Source organism: Otolemur garnettii, unplaced genomic scaffold (assembly GCF_000181295.1).
Source record: "Otolemur garnettii isolate 467f Iridium unplaced genomic scaffold, OtoGar3 scaffold00073, whole genome shotgun sequence".
In the NCBI taxonomy this organism is placed as follows: domain Eukaryota; kingdom Metazoa; phylum Chordata; class Mammalia; order Primates; family Galagidae; genus Otolemur; species Otolemur garnettii.
This window is the reverse complement of record NW_003852468.1, coordinates 5086200-5106790: the sequence shown is the minus strand read 5'-3', so window position 1 is coordinate 5106790 and position 20591 is coordinate 5086200. Positions and strand designations below refer to the sequence as shown.

Sequence of the window (20591 nt, the reverse complement as noted above, 5' to 3'; positions counted from 1 at the left end):
TGCAGCCCTGGAGATCACAGTTACCACTCACTGCCTCTTCTCAGCTTTAGGCTTGCCCTAGCTAGGTTGCCCTAGCTGCCTTAGCCAGCCCTAAGCTGCATCTCTGCTGGCTAGATGAATATGAGATTCAGGCATTAGAATAGTTTGGGGTCCATATCCCTTCTTTGTTGCTACTTGATTTTTGTTAGCAATGCCCCAGTGGTTGTTGATTTGCAGACACCAACTCATTGGTGAGTTTTTAAATGCACGGACATTGTAACATTGCATACATTGTGAGCAGGGTGAGGGGCGTAGAAGTTAGACGCGCTGCTAAACAAGATGGAATCCTGGCTCTTAATCTCAGGATCTAGTGTAGAACATATGGGAAACAACTAAAGAGCCCTTCTGACTGCTTTCCCTGCGAAGATCACTATTAATAAGAGCAAACTACTTAAGTGGCAGTTGTATTAAAAGGATGCTAAGTAAAGGACCAAAGACAGGGTGGGGAAACGGCAACCTTGAGGCCACATGTGGTCTTCTAGGTTCGTAAGTGTGGCCTTTTAACTGAATTTACATTTTACAGAACAAATTATTTTATTTTTATTAATATAATTTTGTCATCTATATTTTTATTTTATTTTTAAAATGAATATAGTTAAAATATCAAAGAATAAAATAAGTTTCAACAAAATAATTCTCCCACATTGACCCACACAATTAGAACTTTCTTAAACCATAAGGGCTAAATTGGTGGCTATGATACCCATGATTTAATTCTAACTTCTCCTGCCTGACCAGCACTACTACTGCAGGAGGCTGGTTGGTGAGAATTTATGGGGATCAAGTACATCAGTCTGTTATCAGCTTTTGACAACAGCGCACTGTATTTCTCTTTGAAGTGGAATTTCAACTTCACAGCTCAATAGTATTAAAAATTCTGTTTACACAATGGCTCATCATGTCAAAGAAAACCAAGAGAATACTGAATGAAGAAAACATTTTTAATGATGATTGGGAGTTGCAGCATTATCTTGTTTCTGCTAAAGATAAGATGATTTACTTGCTTTGTGCTACTGCAATATCAACATTAAAGAAATTCAATGCTCATCAACATTATAACACTCATAAAGACTACACATATTTTAAATTAGAGGGTAAGTTGTGAAAGGTTGTATTGTGGAAATTAAATGATCAAAGGCAAAAGAAAATAGAATTCTTTCTAGCAGCAATGAGACCTGAAAATAATGCCACTGAAGCAAATTATAAAGTAGCTTAAATATTCAGGAGAAAAGGAAAGCCATTCAGCGATGCAGAAATTGTGAGAGAATGCATTGTGGCGTTGCAGCATGCTGAGAAACCAGTAACATTTCAAAGTACAAACAACAGCCTTCAACTTAACAAAACAACTTTATGCAATACTTCAAAAGGAAAATATATATTATTTAATTGCTTTGGATGCATCAACTGATACTACTGACTTGGTATAGATTTTATACCTCATTCAAGTCATAACAAAAGATTTTATTTTGCTACTAAGAGTTATTTTCTTTGGGTACTCTTGAGAATAGAACATGGGGAATAGATGTCTACAACAACTTTTAAGGTAAATGTCATGAAGTTGGACTGAATTTGGCAAATTTAATGAATACAGGACAGACGGTGCACCTTCCATGACAGGAAAACATGAAGGGTTTATTGCACAGATAAAAAAAGATCTATTAACAGAACCAGATGTTCTCATTTATTATCACTGTATCTTGCATCAGCAAAATCTCTGTGCTAAAGCAACTATTTTAAGTGACATCTTGCAACAAGTTATAAGCATTGTTAACTACATTTGTTCAAATGCAACAGGTATCAGCAGTTTTATAACATGCTAAAAATCAAATGATGAGGTATTCAGTGCAGATTTACAGTATCATTTTAAAGTGCATTGGCTATTGCAGGAACAGGTGTTAGACAAAATTTTATCTCTGTGAGAACAGATAATTAAATATTATAAAGAACAGAATCAGTAATGTGAATTATTAAAGGAAGATTTCTTTCTTTTCTTTTTTTTTTTTTGTTGTTGTTGTTGCTGTTTTTTTTGACCAGGGCTGGGTTTGAACCTGCCATCTCTGGTATATGGGCTGGCACACTGCTCCTTTGAGCCACAGGCACTGCCCTAAAAGAAGATTTCTCTAGGAATGTAGCATTTCTGTGAGATAACGTGTCAAATCAAAATGACTAGACTATTTCTTTGCAAAGTAAAACTGTCTATATATGATATGTGGCAAAAAAAATCCAAGCAGTTTTTTAAAAAAGCTATCTTTGTTCAAAATACTTCTTCAAAAGAAAATTTTGGATGAACAATTTCCCCAATTAGCAAAGGTCACTGATAAGCAGGATGATGTATGTGAACCATTTGAAGAACACACATCTGTCCTATTAAGTGGACAATGCAATGGAAGGTTCACTGACTTTGAGAATCACGATGTCACACTCAAATTTTAGCATTTCAGCCTCACCTAGTTGAAATCACCAACGCCCCTAAAAAACCACAGATGGAATTGACGAAACACTCAGCAGATGATATTTTAAAGTCATTGTTTGATGCCGTGAAAGAGCCGATTGAATATGGACAAATGAATGCTCTCTTACTTTTCAACCACGTAGCACTGTGAATCTACATTCTCCTACCTAACTCCAATCAAGTCCTCTTAATGTCACAGATGACTGATATCGATCTAGAAGATCAACTGAAACCACAGACCTCCATGTCCCAACCAAATAAGCCAATGCTTTCCAACAAAAAGCAGACACAGCACAGTCATTTAAACATTAGTTAACTTTAAAACTAATAAATAGTCTCCATTTTTGACATTATTACACGTATAGTAGTTAGAATTTTATAGAATAATGTACATTTTAAAATGTATTTAATTGAAGTTTGTTGAATGTGGCCTTCTTTGATTACTGCGACATGAATGTGGCCTTCCAATGTGAAAAATTCCCCCACCTTGATGGAAGACTTGATTCTCTTGAGGTTTAATGACCTATAACAGACACCAAGTAAATGCCAAATCTTCTGAATTTCCAGAAGCAAAACTTAAAGTCCTCAACCACCATTAACAGGAGAAAATATAGTTAAAAGAATGTTATGAAGAGCTTTCAAAAGGAATCAAGATATGAGTAAAAAATGAGAGCAGGGAGGAAAGGAAATAGGAATTAGAATTATTTAGCTGACCAATTTTGATGATTAGCATTGTACCTAGAACATTCAAAGCCAGAAGTGATGTCTGCTGCTGAACAGGAAAAAAGGAAATAGATTTGTAATGGAGATGCATAGATACTAGCAAGGAGGAAGTTTGGCTGGTAAGAGTTGGCTTTAAGGCAGCAAGGGAGGCTTTCTGGGGAACCTGGGCTTGGTGAAGGACAAAGATGCATGCCTATGATTGTTTCTATGCTAACTTTAGGACAAGCTAAGCCAAAGGAAAACCTGTCCTTCCAGATGTCGAGCTCATTTTTGTATCTTATGGGAAATGCTAACTTGGTATGGACTCCAACTCATATTCTAAAACTTTTAATTGCAATGGTGTGTTTATTCATTTCAGCAAATACTCAAAGTGCTAGTAGCATTATTGGCTCAAAATACTGACTTGCATCATATTTTTCATACATCTGCTGACTCAAGTCACAATGACTGGGTCAGTCTCCATAGCTGTGAGCAAATCCTCCTCGAAGCCATCCACACTTGGCAGCCTCGAGGTTTGTAAATGCGGAGTCTCTAGGCCAATCAATTTAATGGTGCCCGGTGTAAGGAGCTCAAAAAGAGCTTATAAGATGAGAAGCAGATAAAATAGACAGGCATGCCTTTCTCCACCCTCTCTTCTCGAGTCCTCATTTCTTCCCTGCACTGGGTCTTGGAGTTAGAAAAGGCACCGGAAATCCTGCCACTATCCTTCAACCATCCAGTGCCAGTTACTCCCTGGCTCTCAGTCTCTTCATCATAAAATGAGGGGAGTGTTTGATCTCTAATCTGTAAAGTTTTGTTCAGACCTCTCCCAAAGGTAGGAAAGAAGGCTTTCCCAAGGAACAGACTCTTGGTTACCCATGTTCCCTGGTGTCTCTCTAGCATCTGAGTCCTCTGCACCTCAGTCCCAGCCATGCCCTACCTGTTTCATAGTTCACAGGCCAATCTAGGGCTCCACATAAAACTACTAGGCGGAGTCAACAGCAAAATACAGCTTTTAGTTAACCTTTCTTATCTTTTTTTGCCCCCTTTCTACCTTAGAACACAGGTAGAATTTTGAGATCTTCCTGTAAGAACCTTCAGCAGCCTTAAGCTACCAAATAAACAGCTCTAGAGACAAAGGGAAATGCCTTGATCTGTCAGGGTTATTTTATTGAATGAGTGAATGGCAATTTTACTTATGAAAGGAGACAGCTGGCAAGAGAAATCTACATTGTTCAGACTGGTGCTCTCTACATTTTGTTGTTGTTTCTGCTATGCTTTTCCCATTCAGACTAGGGTCCAAGAGGTAATTATTCTTGCCTTTTTTTTTTTTTTGGCTGGGGCTGGGTTTGAACCTCCCACCTCCAGCATATGGGGCTGGCGCCCCACCCTTTTGAGCCACAGGGGCTGCCCCTAATTATTCTTAAACTAACTTTAGCAAGCAAAAGCCTCCTGCAAAGTAGCAGTAATGGGGGGCTGTCGGGTATATAAACTTAATGCATGTAACACAACTTTAGAGATGGAGCCCTGCTAACACTCTGTAACCTCCTGTTGAATTAAGAGTGTTGGAAACTCTTGTGGATTTGGGAGCTCTTCTCCCAGCAGCCATGATTTTAAATAATGTTTACAATTCCTCTGCTCTCCATGGCCTAGACCTATTCAACCAGGTCTGCAGATCATTGGAAGAGGCATCAGCCCTTAACAGTACATGCTTGGGAAAGAAGAAAGAGACTTTTGTGTAAGGACGTTTCTTCTAAGAAGGGATAAGAATTATCCTACTGATGTAACTGATAACATAGTTGCTAATTTAATTTTTCCTCCTCTCCATACTTCCTTCCTCATTTTTTAAAGCTTCTTGTCCTTATTTGTTCATATTAAATTAATACTTGAAGTCGATAGGGTTGGCTTTAGCTTTGGAAGTTAGTTTCCCTTGGTTCTTGTAGGAATTCCCAGGGATGTGGAATGACTTTCTCCTGTGAATCCTGTCCTTTCTGAACGTGTACCTGACTTCCCGCAAACACTGTTCATAATACTTCGTTTTTTTTCATGTTGGGTACTTCAGCCACTGCAGCCTCTGCTGAGAAGCAGAAGCTATCTTGATAGAGAAGCTCTGAAGAACTGCAGGGCTGGGGTTGGGGGTGGGGGAAGGGGTCCCTCAGAGCACCCAAGGTTGCGCACCAGGCGGCGCTGCTTTGCGGGGTGGGAGGCGTGGAGAGGCAGGGACAAGTCCTCAGACATGTCCCCCTTGAGTCAGCACCCCTTGCTAAAGTTAAGTATTCTTTTGGGTTTCAGCTTTTTCTCCCCGAAAAAGATAATTCCCAAACTAGAAAAGCAGGTTTCATTCGCACAGTAGCGTGAATGAATTCATTGGTGGTCCTTTGGATTGTCAGATTGGGGTCTTGAACGAAGGAAAGTGGCCAAGGCGGGGGAGGGGGGGCTGGGGAGAAGGGGGGTCTTGAGATTTCTGGCAAGGTCAGTCCACACCCATTTCAACGATGGTGGAGCGAGAAGTGAATAAAGGGTTCCCCAACTCGGAGGCACCTACAGGGCACCTAGAGTCTGCAGAGGCCATCTGCAGGTGGGCGCGAGGCCTGGGTTTCCACACACAGGCGGAGTCCCTCAGGCAAGCACTGGCTGCAGTCACACTCAGGCCTCCCGGGTGCATCCTTGTCCCAGAGGAGATCCCTGAAGCGCTGGAAAAGGTTTTCTGTGCTTGGCTTCTATCCCTGATAGGCGGCCATTGGGGGAGCCCGGTCTGAAACTGTACCGCACCCACTGCGGACCTCCTGGCCCCTATACAGCAGGAGTCTCACAGGGCGGCAGGAGGCTGGGAGCTGGAGTGCCACAGCCGCCAAGTCCCCGCCAGCAGGCGCGCCCCGCAGCTCTCCTGGGACGCGGGCACGCGCGCCCGGATCTGGGCGCCCTCCCGCCAGGAGCCCCGACTGGCCGCAGCCGGCGCTGTCCCGGCCCGGGGAAGAGCTTTAGGGAGGGGGTGGAGCCAGACCCGCCGCCGGTGTCAGGTTGCTCCGGTAACGGTGACGTTTCGCGGCGTGGGCGGGGCCAGCACGCAGGTTGCATATTTTAGGAAGTGAGGAGGAGGCGCGGGCTGGAGCTGCGGCGGGGCCTGGAGCGCAGAGCAGCGGCGGGAGGAGGCGGACACGTGGCAGCAGCAGCGGTAGCAGCCCCGGCGGCGGCGGCGGCAGCAGCGGCGGCGGCATCGGTCGAGCCGCCGGCCGCCTTCCCTCCCTCCCTCCCGCCCCGCAGCAGCCCTAGCTCCCTCCACTCGCTCCCCGGCCCCGCGCGCTCGGCCGGGAGCTGCTCTTTTCTCTTCCTTCTGATTCTCAAGCGACAGGACCCGGCGCCGGGCACCGAGCACCGCCACCATGGGGAAGGGGGTGAGTATCCGGCCAGCCCGGGGAGGGGGCGCGGGAGCCCTCGGGGGAAAGAGGAGGAAGAGGAGGAAGTCAGGAGCGCGACCGCAGCCAGCGGGAGGCGGAGGAGGAGGAAGCGGCGCTGCGCGGAGCGGGCTGGCAGCGCCGCGCGGCTTAAAAGACGACGCACTTGGAAATGGAGGGAGCGCAGTAACCGGGGCGGGGGCGGGGAGCGCCGAGGGACGGAGGGCGGCAGCGCGGGCGGTGCTCAGACCCCGCGGCGGGGCTGCGGACCCGCCGAGCGCGCCGGGGGGCTCCCCGAGCCGGCTCTCGGGAAGCCGCGGGGCGGCCCCAGGACGGAGCCGGCCGCCGGCGGCATCCCCGAGCCGGCTCTCCTCCCTCCGCTCGCTCTTACCTCCCTTCTTCCTTTCTGCCTCCTCCCTCCGAGCTAGAGGAAAGGCGCGCTCCTCCCCTTCCCTTGGGGCGCTCCGCCGGGGCCCCTCCCGGGCTGCCGTTCCCGCCGCGGCCCCGGCGCCGGCGGGGGCAGCCTCCGGGTCGAGGCTGCTTCTCCCGGAGGCGCTGGGGCTTAGTCGGCTCCCCGCAGAGGCGGCCGCCCTCCCCCAAAGAAAAAACTGGCTTCCCCTTACTGCGGAGCCGGCCCAGCGGGCTGGTGCCAGAAAGGGTGTGTCTTCGCCGCCCTAAGATGGCCTTTAAGGTATACTTTCGAGAGCTTTCATGGGCCCTTTCCCTTCAACACTCGAAGCTCCTGTCGCCACAGGAGTTGTCATCTTGACGGTGGGGAGGAGCGTGCAGGTTTTTTGGAGGGACGAACATGAAAGGAGGACAGACCCGTTAGGGCCTCTGGGTACAATAAACCCGAAAAAGGACTGGAGGCTATGGACGTTCCTTGGTTGTAGGAATGTCCTGCTGATTGATTTCCAGCTCCCAGACTCACCATAGAGCAGTCCCCGAAGAAAGCGAGAGGGGTCTCCAGGCAGGAGAGTGGCGCGGAGTGCTGTAGGGATACCGGGAAGATGCCTTATTCTTATGCTTATGTGGTGAAGCTCTGATTACCTATAGCCACTGCAGGAGGCTGGTTCCTAGCCAAACTCTAGTTGAGAAAAATTTACACAAAATAACCTCAAAAATTAAGGGATGAGAATTACCAGGTCATGAGTAGACAAGTGGAGCGAGTCCGCTCCGTTGTCTGCAGGGCTTAGCGAAATGTGAACACCCTGCGGGGCTTTGGGGGTCCTGAGGCTCCTGGATGTGGACAGAGGGATGGCAGCAGAGACAGGCTTCGTTCTTTTGGGACTCTAAATGGGTTTGAAGGAGGTAATTGAAAGGCTTGGACCCGGTTGGAGAGAATAGGGACAAGTAAGAACACACAACTTGTATGGCCTTTGAAAACCTCCGCTGAGGAGGGCTGGTTGCAGTCAAAAGCATCAAAGCAAAAAGCTGAGTGCCAGGCCTCTGGAGACTAGGTTAGTGGCCTGTGCTTATACATCACCATCAAACCTTTGGTCATTCCCATAAACAAGCTCTTTTAAGCTGATTCTTTTTTCTCTTACTCCTCCCCTGCAAAAAGAAAAAAACAACACAGTTTATTTCCTCAGCAGAGATACTACTGATTTGGGGTGGTAGAGAGATCATAGATGTATACCTGAGGCCTAGGAAGGTGAAGGGACTTGCTCAAGGTCAAATGATTGGCAGGTGACAGGCCAGCCATCCCTGATTTCCTGAACAGCCTTTGGTCTCCCAAGCCTCAATGTTTAATGTTACCTTATATACTGAGCTGTACAATTACTCTTCGGTTGAAACTGGGGTATTGGCAAATGTTGAATTAATTGGCCCTGGAGATATCTGGGTAACTAAGCTATGTGCGTACATCTAGAGATCTCTGTTAGGACCACAGATACCTACGCACAGTAGTGGTACAATAGTAACACACCTGAATAGTGGTAAAGGTTTAACCCACGGGTCCTAACAGTATCTAGTGGTTAGCAAACACAAGATGAATTTACTACTGGTTAGCACAGGAGGGTATGGTACTTGTCTGCTGGTTATTTTGAGTACTCTGATGCATTGAACATTATACTGCATGAGTGTGTGTGTGTGTGTGGTGGTGGTGGTGGTGGTGTTGTTGTTGTTGTCCTCAGTGACTTACTGTGATAGTCCAAATGTTCAGAAGACTATTTCATGCTGAAATGTTGGGATTTTTCCACAGGGGGATTAAAATGTGGGTGGAGTGGTGACTAAAACCCTGCTGATAATTGGTTAACCAGGAAGCCTATGCCGACAGCTTTTTTTAAGGTCATTGTTAATTTCTTCCCTTCTTCTTAGTACTATTTGTGGCCTAAGTTTTGATGATGTTTCAGGTGATTTTCTATGTCCTTAAAAGTCTAGTTCCTAAGCATCGTAAGAAAATGAAAGAACAGCTCTTGCTGAATCATTCCTGGATGAAATGGGATTTTGTCCTGCTTTTTCTTACTGAGTATTTTCGCCTGCTGACTTGGGGCATAAATCTTCAGCTAGGCCTACCACCCATGATTGCTTATTTCACCAATGATATATACCATAACTGTTTAGAAATGCAAGAAACTTTCTGTTTTCTGAAGTTTATACTGAAAAATGAAAGTGAGAGGGTCTCACCCAATCTTTCACTATAGTTCTAGATTTGGTTTGAATATTAACTTAGTTACCTAGTTAAAAAAAAAAAAAAGCATAGCTTATGAGAATAGTGATTTAAAGAGGGTCAGGGAAAAAAGGTTCAGGTGAAGGTTGCACAAGGGATACACAGGTCAGCAGAAATCCCGGTTGTAGGGTAACATTATCAGCTGCCCTTTTGGAGCTCAACTTGAAAGTGTGACTAAATATCCTCTGGCTGCTATAAAGCTAGTACTTTAGACCTAAAAGATTGTAAGGCAGAGTTCTCAGAGTGGAAAATTGCCCAGGCCTGGCCAGGGGCAAATGGAACAGCTAAAGGAGGAACTAGCACCCACCACTGGGGGGCAGAGACGCGGCCTCCGGTTGCCTGGCCCTGTGCCTGCCTTTGAGTGTAACAATCACCTGCCTCTTGGTTCTTTCTGTACCCTCTTCTGTGGGTGTATCCCCTCTGGGTAACTTGCTGTTGGTTAATTTGTAGTGTTCTTTCTTAATAAGTTTGTAACACTGTAGTGACTCACCTCTGGGTAGGAGGGTAGGAAAGAGGTAGGCCTGCATCATGAACCCAAGAAGACAGAGAGAGAGAGCACTAAACCAAATAGCACAAAAACCAATGACAAGAAAAAAAGTCAGTGCGATGTCTATCCAGACGAGGGCTAACACTTAGAATACATAGATTCCTAGAAGTTTTATCTCTAAATGACATTTAAAAATAATAGTGACTTCAGCATGTTAAAAGCACGTTAGACTTGGCACTGGGCCATCTCCTTTCTAGTCCCCTTCAAAATCATTGTCTTCTGAGTATTTTAGCAGTAAACGGAAAGATATGTGACTTTCTGTTCTAGTCGGGCTCTGTTCATTAAATTATGTCTAAACTTAAGAATGAGAAAGGCTTTAAGTAAAATAGCTTTGAAGGATTCTGTTTGGGAAGTAAAATCAGAGTCTTCACTTAAAATCAAACAGGTTTTTAAACAAAAGCCTCCAAGCTTCAGGTTATCACCTGGCCCCTGGGGCTAATCGATGTTCTGTTTGTGCAGCGTGCTGCAGGGGCCACCTGATTGGTGGCTGTTGTTGGGGCTTACAAAGGTACAGTAATTAGAGCGGAGAGAAGATCAGATCCTTGCAAACTGAGTTTGCTGTTCATCAGTGATAAACCCTTTTAAAAACTAGGGAACAGTTTTTCTTTTATCCTGAAAAACGCATTACAGATTGAAAATGCTGTTAATTGCCCTTCATAGGAAAGCCAAGTGGAAGTGTCCGGTACTTGATACTGCTGACAACTGTTATGTTTGCTCAAGAAGCAGATCTATTTTATAGCATCTTAGAATTTTTCTCTGCTTTCACTTTCCAAGTAAAAGACTTGGTTCATGGTTGATAATCATTTATACATTTTTTAAATCTTGCAAACCAAAATGGACTTTTCAACCTTATGTGATGAGAAAGAGCTTGACTCTTTGTGCTCTGCTGCCTTCTGCTAGATGCCCAGGGCTCCCTGCCAGCCAGCAGGCCAGAAGAAGAAACACGAGTGTCAGATCAGATGGGCTCACAGTAATCAGAGTGGCTGGGCTTGGATAGCAAAACACTGGGCAGAATGTTTCCCATCCCTCCCAGAGCTGTCCAGTTCCAAATTATGCTGAAAAATACATGTCCAGTAAGTGATAATGTAAAGTAAGGAGGACTTTAGAATCTACCAACTCATTTTAAAAACTCTCCTTCATTTATATATTTTTAGCAAAGGGTATGTAACCGAGTCAGGTCTGAACTTTCTCACATTGCTATGAATTGAGTGTATGAGGGGAAGTGTGTTCTTTGGCTAGAGTCATAGAGAGACTGTTCTTTGCATATGACTCACCTCATTAGCTGTGCTGAAATCTGTTGTCGGGAATCCACAAGAAGTTCTTCAAATGTATTTGATGTTTGGATTAGCAGATTCTGTGAGTGAGGTGCCCTTACCCTTTACTTTCTCTCTGGTTTGGTTTCATGTGGGTCCCCAGCAAAGGGATTTCTGACCAGTAGACGTCACTCCTTAGGGTTTTTTGGTGTGTGTGTGACTTCACAGTGAAATACATCTGAACATTATCTCTTTATCTGGTTCTATCAAACCTACTCAGTGACAGCTGCTGGCTATTTTGGTGATGTGACAAGTTGGTTCAGGGTGGCTTGGGCTTTGTCTTTGGGACTCCTCTTGTTTGGGAGCCGGATAATCCGGGCAAGGTTTTGTGGATTAGTGAGTTCTGGTGTTTTAACTTCTCTTTCTGACCTGATATCAAGGTGAGAGCAGGGCCCCTAAAGCAGTTTGGGGTTTATCTGCTTATGTCTTTTTGTGGGGTCCCCCCCACCTTTAATCCTGATGCTTCCATGGGACCATTTTTTATGATTATTTCAACTTGTGACATTTCTCTAGGGCTTTGGGAGCTTTTATCCTCCTCAGCCTGGCTGTCATTTTACTTCCTAGCCTCAGCTTCAGATTGAGGAGTGCTCAGGACTTCGAGTTGATTTGGTTCCCTTGTAACAAACATTCGTGTGGTTATTAATCTGTTGTCTCTCGAGCCAGAGTGATCTAAGAAAATGGAAAAAACAAACAAACAAAAAAGACAGGCTAAGGAGGATACCAAGCAGAGGGAATTAAGAAATAAGCAGAAAATTTTAATTCTTCATAACCCAGGAACCTAATGTAAAGTACCCTATTAGAAAAACTAAAACTTTTTATCTGTTTGTTATTTGTCATTGGACAAAGTACATTTTTTTAAAGAGAGGGCAAATCTAAAAGGTGTTGGTTCTTTTACACATTTTAGAATTGTAATTTTTGAATGGCCATGGATATATTGTGTTTCCCTGAAAATAAAACACTGTCTTATATTTATTTTTTCTCAAGAAGACACACTAGGGCTTATTTTCAGGGGATGCCTCGCACCAAAATGCATGGCATGGCTATGCACATAGACTGCATAGCCACGCCCATCACTAGGTCTTATTATGGGGGTAGGGCTTATATTTAACAAATGCATAGAAATCCTGCTAGGGCTTATATTTTGGGTAGGTCTTATTTTCAGGGAAACACAGTATACTAGCTATTGCAGGTAGGTAGGCTGGCACCCTCGTTAAGAATTAACAAGCAGGCAGATTAGGGGGAAGGTAACTTGTGTTCTTTTTGCACCTAGTGAGGGAGCCTGCTGGCTAGTTCGTTATACCCTGCTAGCTGATGGGCTGGCACCCAAGTGTGGAGATACGAGCTGGACTCACAGAGATATCTACTGCTCTGCCCTTGTTGGGTTATATTCTCCAGAATGCATATTAGAGTGAGTGAAAGAAGGTAAATGGTGGTCCCTCGGGGTCACCTCCTGCAGAGACCTGCTCCTGCCTTGGAGTGTTGCCTGGGGGCTGGAGCTCGGCCGTGATACCACGACAGTGTGTCCTCCCTCAGCCCCACCAGCATCTCGTAGCCTTCAGATCCCTGGTTAGAAAACTCCTTGTATGTCGAACTAAACCACTTAGTCATTTAGGAGCAAATGGAGATATAATGACCTGGGCTTGATCATTTTTTTGACTATTGATAAAATGAAATGAACAATAACTCCAAATGAATTTTTTTCTGTAAAGGGGTGAACAGAGTTTTCATAGGAAATAAAAAATGGCAGTAAGGTGTATGTTAATCGAAACCAAATTATAATCATAACTCTCATGTAGCACTTGTAGAATATCTTTACACACAGTTTTGTTTGATTTAATATATAATCTAGGAAAATTAGAAAGTACCTCCCTCTGCCTTTGACATTAAGGGTAGCCTAGACTGCAGGGTCTCTGGGCAGCCATTTAAAAACTAGGCCTTGTGTGACATGAAGTGATGAGGAATAGGGACTTACTTGTTAGGGAATCTAGATTCCCACCCACCTTTACATTGACAGCTGCAAAGCTTATGAGCAAGACCTCCTGAGTTGAGTCCAGAGGTGCCTTTTCCATATATAATCTTCTTGGCCAGCTTTGAAATGGGCTGCATTTGGGGCAGTTATGTTTGCCATACTTCCAGCTGTTTTTACTAATCAAAAGCTTTTTGTTTGTGGGTTTTGAAAATAGTATAGTTTTTAGGTGTTTTGTTTTTGGATTTGATGGTTCCTTGACCAATCAAGACTACCAAAATGCCTTCTCTAAGGTTCTTTATTAGTTAGATCAGGTGTTATTGCCACTCTAGGGGTAAGGAAACGGGCTAAATGTTCAAGGTCATGTAGCTGACATGTGGCAACACTAGAATGCCTTGGGGCTGTTAAAAGCACTATCAACAGACCTGCCTAAAGGGAGTGGGAATCTTAAAAACCTCTAGACTTTTTCAGGAAGAATTTTAGAATTCTGAAGGGTCCTGAGGTCCCTCCTGGCCACAGGACATTGTGCGATGGCAGGGTGGGAACTCTGGCCAGAATATCCGTAATGCACAGTTGAGAAAGCCTTTGAAACTTGTCCATTAGAGGTTAGTGGTTAGAGTGAGTATGAAGGCCCTTGGCTTCAGCTTGTGCAGACCTCAAGCAATGTACCTCTGGGATAGAACCACCGTTCCTAAAGCAAGACTTGGTTCTTTTTTTTTTTTCCCCCTGCTTATTTTAGGATGTCGTTATCTGTCCCCGTTGGACCCTGCTAAACAGTTAATTACTAATGAAGGAGCATCTTCAGCTCTAGTAGGTCTTAGGGGTGTCTCTCGCATTGTGAGATTCAGTATATACTTTTAAATGAGTGAGTCTTATTACATGTTTTAACCCTGGTTCCTGTGGTCAGGAATTTTCTCACCTCTTGGGCACCATTTTTTGCTGCCCAGATAAAATAGTAGCAAAATTCATAGCTGCTGGTGGAGAGGATGGAATCCCTGGGAAGCACAAGGTGAAACGCCGACACTGTCTTACGCTGGTCACAGTGGGCAAGCCCTGCCCTCGCCATGACTTTCCAGTTTCTTAAATTAGAGTGGAAAGAAAAAGAGAAACCTGTCGCCCAACTCACGTCATTTCACAAGTGGCCCTTCTGAAAATGGCGTGACCTGTTGAGGCCCCATTGTACCTTTGTTTAAAGATGCTCAAAGGGATGGCATTGGATGGTCCTCACTCCTGGGAGTGGGAAATAATCGGAATTTTCTAATTGGAAAGGTAGGGATTCACGTGGCCATGGCCCAGACCAGGAAGGTCACTGTGGCTGATTGAGGAAGCACTGTGCTTATCATTTCCCCTTCTCGTGACCCTTTTCCCAAATGCTTTTAAAAGAAATCATAAAGCAAATGTTGTCTTAACCCACTTCCCCCACTTTTTCCCACCCCCATGGACTTTTTCCACCACCATCGACTTTTTCAGCTTTGAAACCATGGTAGCCGAGACTGATAGGGACTTAAGTAATAATTTTGTTCCCACCAGGATAAGCTGATATTAAATGTCTTACTCATGGGGAAAAATCGAAATGTATAAGCTGCCTGGTTCTTTTGGACAAACACTGTCTAGTGAAAAAATTAAAGTTTTGAAGGAAAAGCAGTTTTACCTGTTAATACTTTTCCACGTCTTTTAAGACTTTTCCATGCCTCATTTAAAACTACGCTTTCTCTAACAAGAAGGGATGAAGACAGGGAGAGTTATTAGGGAATCTAGATTCATTCCCAGCAGACTTTACCCTCTGATAGCTGCAAAGCTGTGGGCCAGACATTTATATTATAAATGAGAACACACATCCAAGGCCTAGCTGCCCCAGTCACTGCTTTTCGAGTGGAAAATATTGGAAGTCTGCACATAATCAAAGCCTACATACAGATGGTGAGGAGTTTAACTCTTGATTTTTCATTTATTTAACTATTTTAATGATACTCAACTTGCTTAAAAAGAATTTATAAACTATATTTTATAAATCAATACAAATTGGCCACATAAGACTTTTTTTAGAGCTCCTTTGTTAATGTTTTTAAAATGAGCTTAAGTCTTGTTCCTTCTTGTTTAATGTATGAAAGAAGTGCAGCTTTGGGCTGTGGCTCTTCTCCCGTGGAAGATCTTTCTGTCTTCTCCTTTTGTTTTATTTGTTCGTTTGCTTTCCGTGTGTGTGATTATTTTTCATTTTAACTCTGGCACCAAGAGCTATGCTCGAAGGGCACTTAACCAGTGTAGTTGCTCCATCGTGGAGAGAATGTCAAGAATGTTGACTATCTCTAGACTTGGTTCGTTCTTAACAGATAAGATAGAAACTAAAGAACCCACTGTCTGGAAGAAGTTAATAGGCCAGTAACACTGTACAGGTGACCACAGAAGTTAAACAGTGGAAATACTAAAAGAGTCTCGACATGAGGGTGACACAGTGAGTTTGGAGCAAGATTTCTCTTCGGAGTATTAAGAGAAAGTATTTTCAAATTCAAGTGAATATTACGTTTTATTTGCTACTGTTTTAGTTATGACTGAAACATACATACCTTTTTTTTTTTTTTTGAGACAAAGTCTCACTCTGTCACCCTGAGTAGAGTATCATGGCTCTACAGAGTCAGAGCTCACAGCAGCCTCAAACTCCGAGGCTCAAGTGATCCTCTTGCCTCAGCCTCCCAAGTAGTTGGGACTATATAGACACAACAACACCTGGCTGATTTTTCTATTTTTAGTACGAGACAGGGTCTCCCTCTTGTTCAGGCTGGTCTTGAACTCCTAAGCTCAAGCAATCCACCTGCTGCGGGCTCCCAGAGTGCTGGGATTACAGGTGGGAGCCGCTGTGCCTGGCCCAATGTGAATACTTTTTGATTTTCTTCTATTTTCATTTTAGCTCACTAAAATGATCTAGACACTGAGTTCCTGGTGATCACTTTGGTAGCTGGTAATATACTTCTACTAGAAATGGGTAAGGGAGAGCGACCAAATAACAGTAATAGTACCACATACCATCCTTTTTACAAAGAGTGCTCCTGTCTACATTTTGGCCTTTCCTAAGCTTTAGTTGTGGGAGGCAGTCTGTGGGGAGGGGAGGGGTGTTTGGAATGAGGGCCCTTTTCCCTCCACTAAGCTTTGGATCACCAAGTTCAGGCTTTGTGTAGATAAGCTTAAGAATTTTCAACGGGGTGGGGTAGTGGAACAATCTAAATTTAAACTATAGAATCAACATTTTCTCTAAAAATTGTTCCAGTTTTCAAGAAGCGTAGGTGGATCCTGTGAGTTCTGTGATAATGCAACACGCTTTTCCTACATCCTGCTTATGTCAAAACATTTCCAGCGAATATCATTTTGGAGGCTTTATTTTCAGGCTGTAGATTGGGGTGGGGGACTCCCTTTTTTTTAATATGAGAAGATGAAAAAGGTCAGTCTTCTGTAGGCTCTAAAGATATTTAAGTTTGAAATGTGATGACTTCTTTGAAAGTGAAGAATTTAAGCATAATATAAAAGCAACCAGCATTTAGATGTATTGTACATCTAATCCTCTCAGAAACAGTAAGTGAGATTGGCCCTATTTTTATCTTTATGCTCTAGAAGAGGTCATTGAAACGTGGAGTTAGTTGACTTACCCAAGGACACAGCTGGTAACTGGTGGAGCCCAGGATTTTAGTTAGCTCAGGCCTCTCTGATTCAGAATGCAATCTCTTAAGTACTGTCCTGTACTAGAAGTTAATACTGTAATGGTAAGTGCATTCTTTCTGTGAAGAAGCTGGAAGGCTGTGGAATAGGGATTTTGATAGCACAGCACTCTCCTCATTCACCCCACATGGAAGTGGCTTGGCAGGGCCATCTTGAGGCCTGCTGTCACTTTTCCCCATCTAAGGCCTTCAGGTGGGGATGTCACATCTTGAGCTAATGATGGCAGGATTGATCATAGATTGTTGGTTTATGTAATATGCAGTGTAAGCTCATAAATTTTCATGGATATTATTCCAGTGACTTCGAAATGATGGCTGTCCTAGAAACTATCAGAATTCCCTCCTCCAGAATCTTCAGTTTCAGATGCTGTTCATAGTTCACAGCCATGCTTTCCCCACATTCTCCCATAGGTTGGACGTGATAAATATGAGCCCGCAGCAGTTTCGGAACAGGGTGACAAAAAGGGCAAAAAGGCCAAGAAAGACAGGGACATGGATGAACTAAAGAAAGAAGTGACTATGGTAAGTCCCAGAAAGAAGGTTGCATCTGTCATCCTTCTTAAAAATTGCATCTTCCATCTTTGCAGGCCACCACTCCAACCTCACTGTATGTATACCTTGTCAGAGAATTGCTTTATTTTAAAAGAGAGAGTAGTAGTACAGACCTTGCCTATTGGTAGAGGTCAGTACTGAAAATTTTCTTTTTAGAAAATTTAGAGCACTGGAAAAGTTTTTCGGTCACTCTGGCATAGCCAGAGGTCCACAGAATGAACTGCGGTTGACGTGGATCTTTGCTTTTCTCTGGATTATGCCAAATATTGGGGAACTTCCAACCTCTCTAGGCTGTGGAGGCTTCCACAGACTTATCCTGTCTAGGATCTGCCTGGTTATCGGAGGGGCTTGGTTGGGTTTCTCTGCAGGGGATGTGGCCGGCAGGCCGGGCCACCATTACTTAATAGCTGCGTGGTGGCCACGCCATTGCTTTTCAGTGGAGAAAAGCATACCCACTTCTGCACTAAAGAAAAACTGGTTTTTTGAGCTTAATGACAGTAATGAGTATTGATGGTTTTTATCCTTTTTTATGCAACATTGTTTAACTTTTCTTTGTTTCTGTTTTCCCTCAGGATGACCATAAACTTAGCCTTGATGAACTTCATCGTAAATATGGAACAGACTTGAGCCGTGTATGTTCTGAATGGAAACTTGTAGAAAATCCTAGTTTTCCCTATAATCCCCCTTGTCACAGGTCTAACTTGGGGGGCTCTATGAGGAGGATAACAACTGCCATCTGCCTGTCTTATTTTGTGACATGCACAGAGCTTGGGCTTTTATACATGTATGCTACCATTTTATTTTCCCTGAAACTTTTGAAAGTTAGGCATTGTCCTCCCTGTTTTATAGAGGGTGAAAACCACATGTGAGCACTAGGACTTGGGAATGGGCTCCAGAGCCATGCTTAGTCTCTGATCTTTTGATTAGAAGTTTTCCTTTTATTTGTTAAATTGAATTGAATATTTCAGCTAGTTGATAAACTGTTCTGCAATTCAAATTTTTGTACTTTCCCACCTAATCCAAGGCAGTATGTTTTGTTTATTTATGTGCAACTTAATTCTGTTCAAAATTCAGAGAAGCCTTTCATAAGATGTGTATCCTTGATATCTAGAGAATTTTGGTATTAAACTTTCAGGAGTATATAATTTGTTATTTCTAGGCAGCCACCAAAAAGTCTAGGGGTACGTAGCATTGTTTCAGTAAGGCATCAAGAGGCATGGGTACCTTCCGCTCCAGGAGGGGCCTTGTCTACTCTGAACAGCGTGCTGGCACTGAGACTATGGCATCGTATGCCAGGCAGTCTCCGAGCACATCACGTGTGTTTTCTTTGTTAACTTTTTACAGAGTCTTAGGGGCTGTGCTCTCTGTGTCCTAAGTCCATTACATCAATGCTGTGGGTGTATTTCCTTACTTGTAAAATGGTGTTGATAATAATTAATACCCAGAAAGGATTGTCATAAGAATTAAACAAGTTCCTTAAAATGCTGAATTCAGGCTCAACGCCCATAGCTCAGTGAGTAGGGCACCAGCCACATACACCATGGCTGGCGGATTTGAGCCCAATGACAACTATATCCAAAAAATAGCTAGGTGTTGTGGCAGGTGCCTGTAGTCCCCAGCTACTTGGGAGGCTGAGGTAAGAGAATTGCTTAAGCCCAAGAGTTTGAGTTTGCTGTGAGCTGTGATGCCATGGCACTCTACCCAGGGAGACAGCTTGAGGCTCTGTCTCAAAAAAAAATGCTGAATTCAGTGCCTGCATGTAGATGAAGCTCAAATGATTATAACCGGATCACAAAATACATATATAAATAGACACTTTAGGCAAAAATGTGTTTTAGAGCTTTTTTTTTTTTTGACCTGGTGTTTTCAAATACAAAACTAATCACATTTTTCCCTCTTAATGAGAGCCACATATCTAATTGGTTTGCTGCCAGTGAATCTTGATTTTAAAGCCCATTAGGAAATAGCAGGGCTTCAGTACAGGGTACTTGTTCAGTGAATGCTTTTACTGGGAGTCAGCTAAAACGTGTGTATGTGAGCCCTTCACGCCGGACAGGTATTTTTAGTCACTATCCAAAGAATAAGGTTTTATACTTTTATACTTGGCTGTTAACCCAGTAAGAGGTTGGATTACTACAGAAATGTTTTTATCCTTTCGTGTTTGTAGAGGTTTTTTTTTTTTCTCCCAAAAAAAGGGAGGAAAAATTCATATACAAAAATCCATATACAGAAAACTCAAAGCTCTTAATTTGCAAAACTGAATTGGTTCATTAAAATAGGCATCTTTTTGGTAAAAAGGCGATTTGGCATGAATTCCTTTATTTAAAAGAAGAACTTAGAAGAAACCAGGCTGGTTTCAAATGTGTCCACAGATCGATTTTTTTTTTTTTTTTTTTTTTTTTGAGTTTTTTTTTTTTTTTTTTTTGAGACAGTGCCATCACAATGCTTGGCTGATTTTTCTATTTGTAATAGAGACGGGGTCTCACTCTTGCTCATGTTGGTCTCAAATTCCTCAGTTCAAGCAGTCTACCCTCCTCATTCCCAGAGGGCCAGGATTATAGGCGTGAGCCATCACAGCCAGCCCATACATCAATTTAAAGAGTTTTAATCAGGGTGTTATAGGTTCCCCAGGGAATTGGAACATGGTCTTTGCGTAGACTGTGTGGCATCATCAGTATTATGCATGGAGGATTTGCCAGGTTTTCCCTGGGTGGGAAGTTTTGTTTTCTCCCTAACCCTAAGCCCGCTGCTCAGCTTTTCAGCTGTTGCATGGATAAGTGCACTTGTCAGTGCTGGTGCAGTTTTTCTCATTTAGATCCCTCTGCTTCTCAGGGCTTGACATCTGCTCGAGCAGCCGAAATCCTGGCCCGAGATGGTCCTAACGCACTCACACCCCCTCCCACTACTCCTGAATGGATCAAATTCTGTCGGCAGCTGTTTGGGGGTTTCTCAATGTTACTGTGGATTGGAGCGATCCTTTGTTTCTTGGCTTACAGCATCCAGGCTGCCACGGAAGAGGAACCTCAAAATGATAACGTGAGTTCTGTAAAGTTGCGCGGGTAGATTTGTAGGTACGTGTAAGATACCAATTTGGTCTCTGGCTCTTGCTTATTTTTAACTACCACTGGTTATGTATGTGATGGTTTTACACACTGAGAAGTAGTGTCCACAGCTATCACCTTTAAGACCCATCCCCTCTTCCATGCTCGGTCAGGGCTCACTCTCTCATCTCCCACTCAGGATGCTC

General features: G+C 43.6%; 1 protein-coding gene across 1 annotated transcript in view; it reads left to right on the top strand.

The window, feature by feature from the left end:
• The first annotated feature begins 6230 nt into the window (after positions 1 to 6230).
• Positions 6231 to 20591, top strand: part of ATP1A1 (ATPase Na+/K+ transporting subunit alpha 1) — a 30792-nt gene continuing 16431 nt past the window's right edge. The window contains exons 1-4 of the mRNA XM_012807645.1: positions 6231 to 6588; positions 17204 to 17314; positions 17917 to 17976; positions 20177 to 20380. Of these exons, the coding sequence (XP_012663099.1) occupies positions 6577 to 6588; positions 17204 to 17314; positions 17917 to 17976; positions 20177 to 20380 (387 nt within the window). The 5' untranslated portion in view covers positions 6231 to 6576. The remainder of the gene's footprint in view (positions 6589 to 17203; positions 17315 to 17916; positions 17977 to 20176; positions 20381 to 20591) is intronic.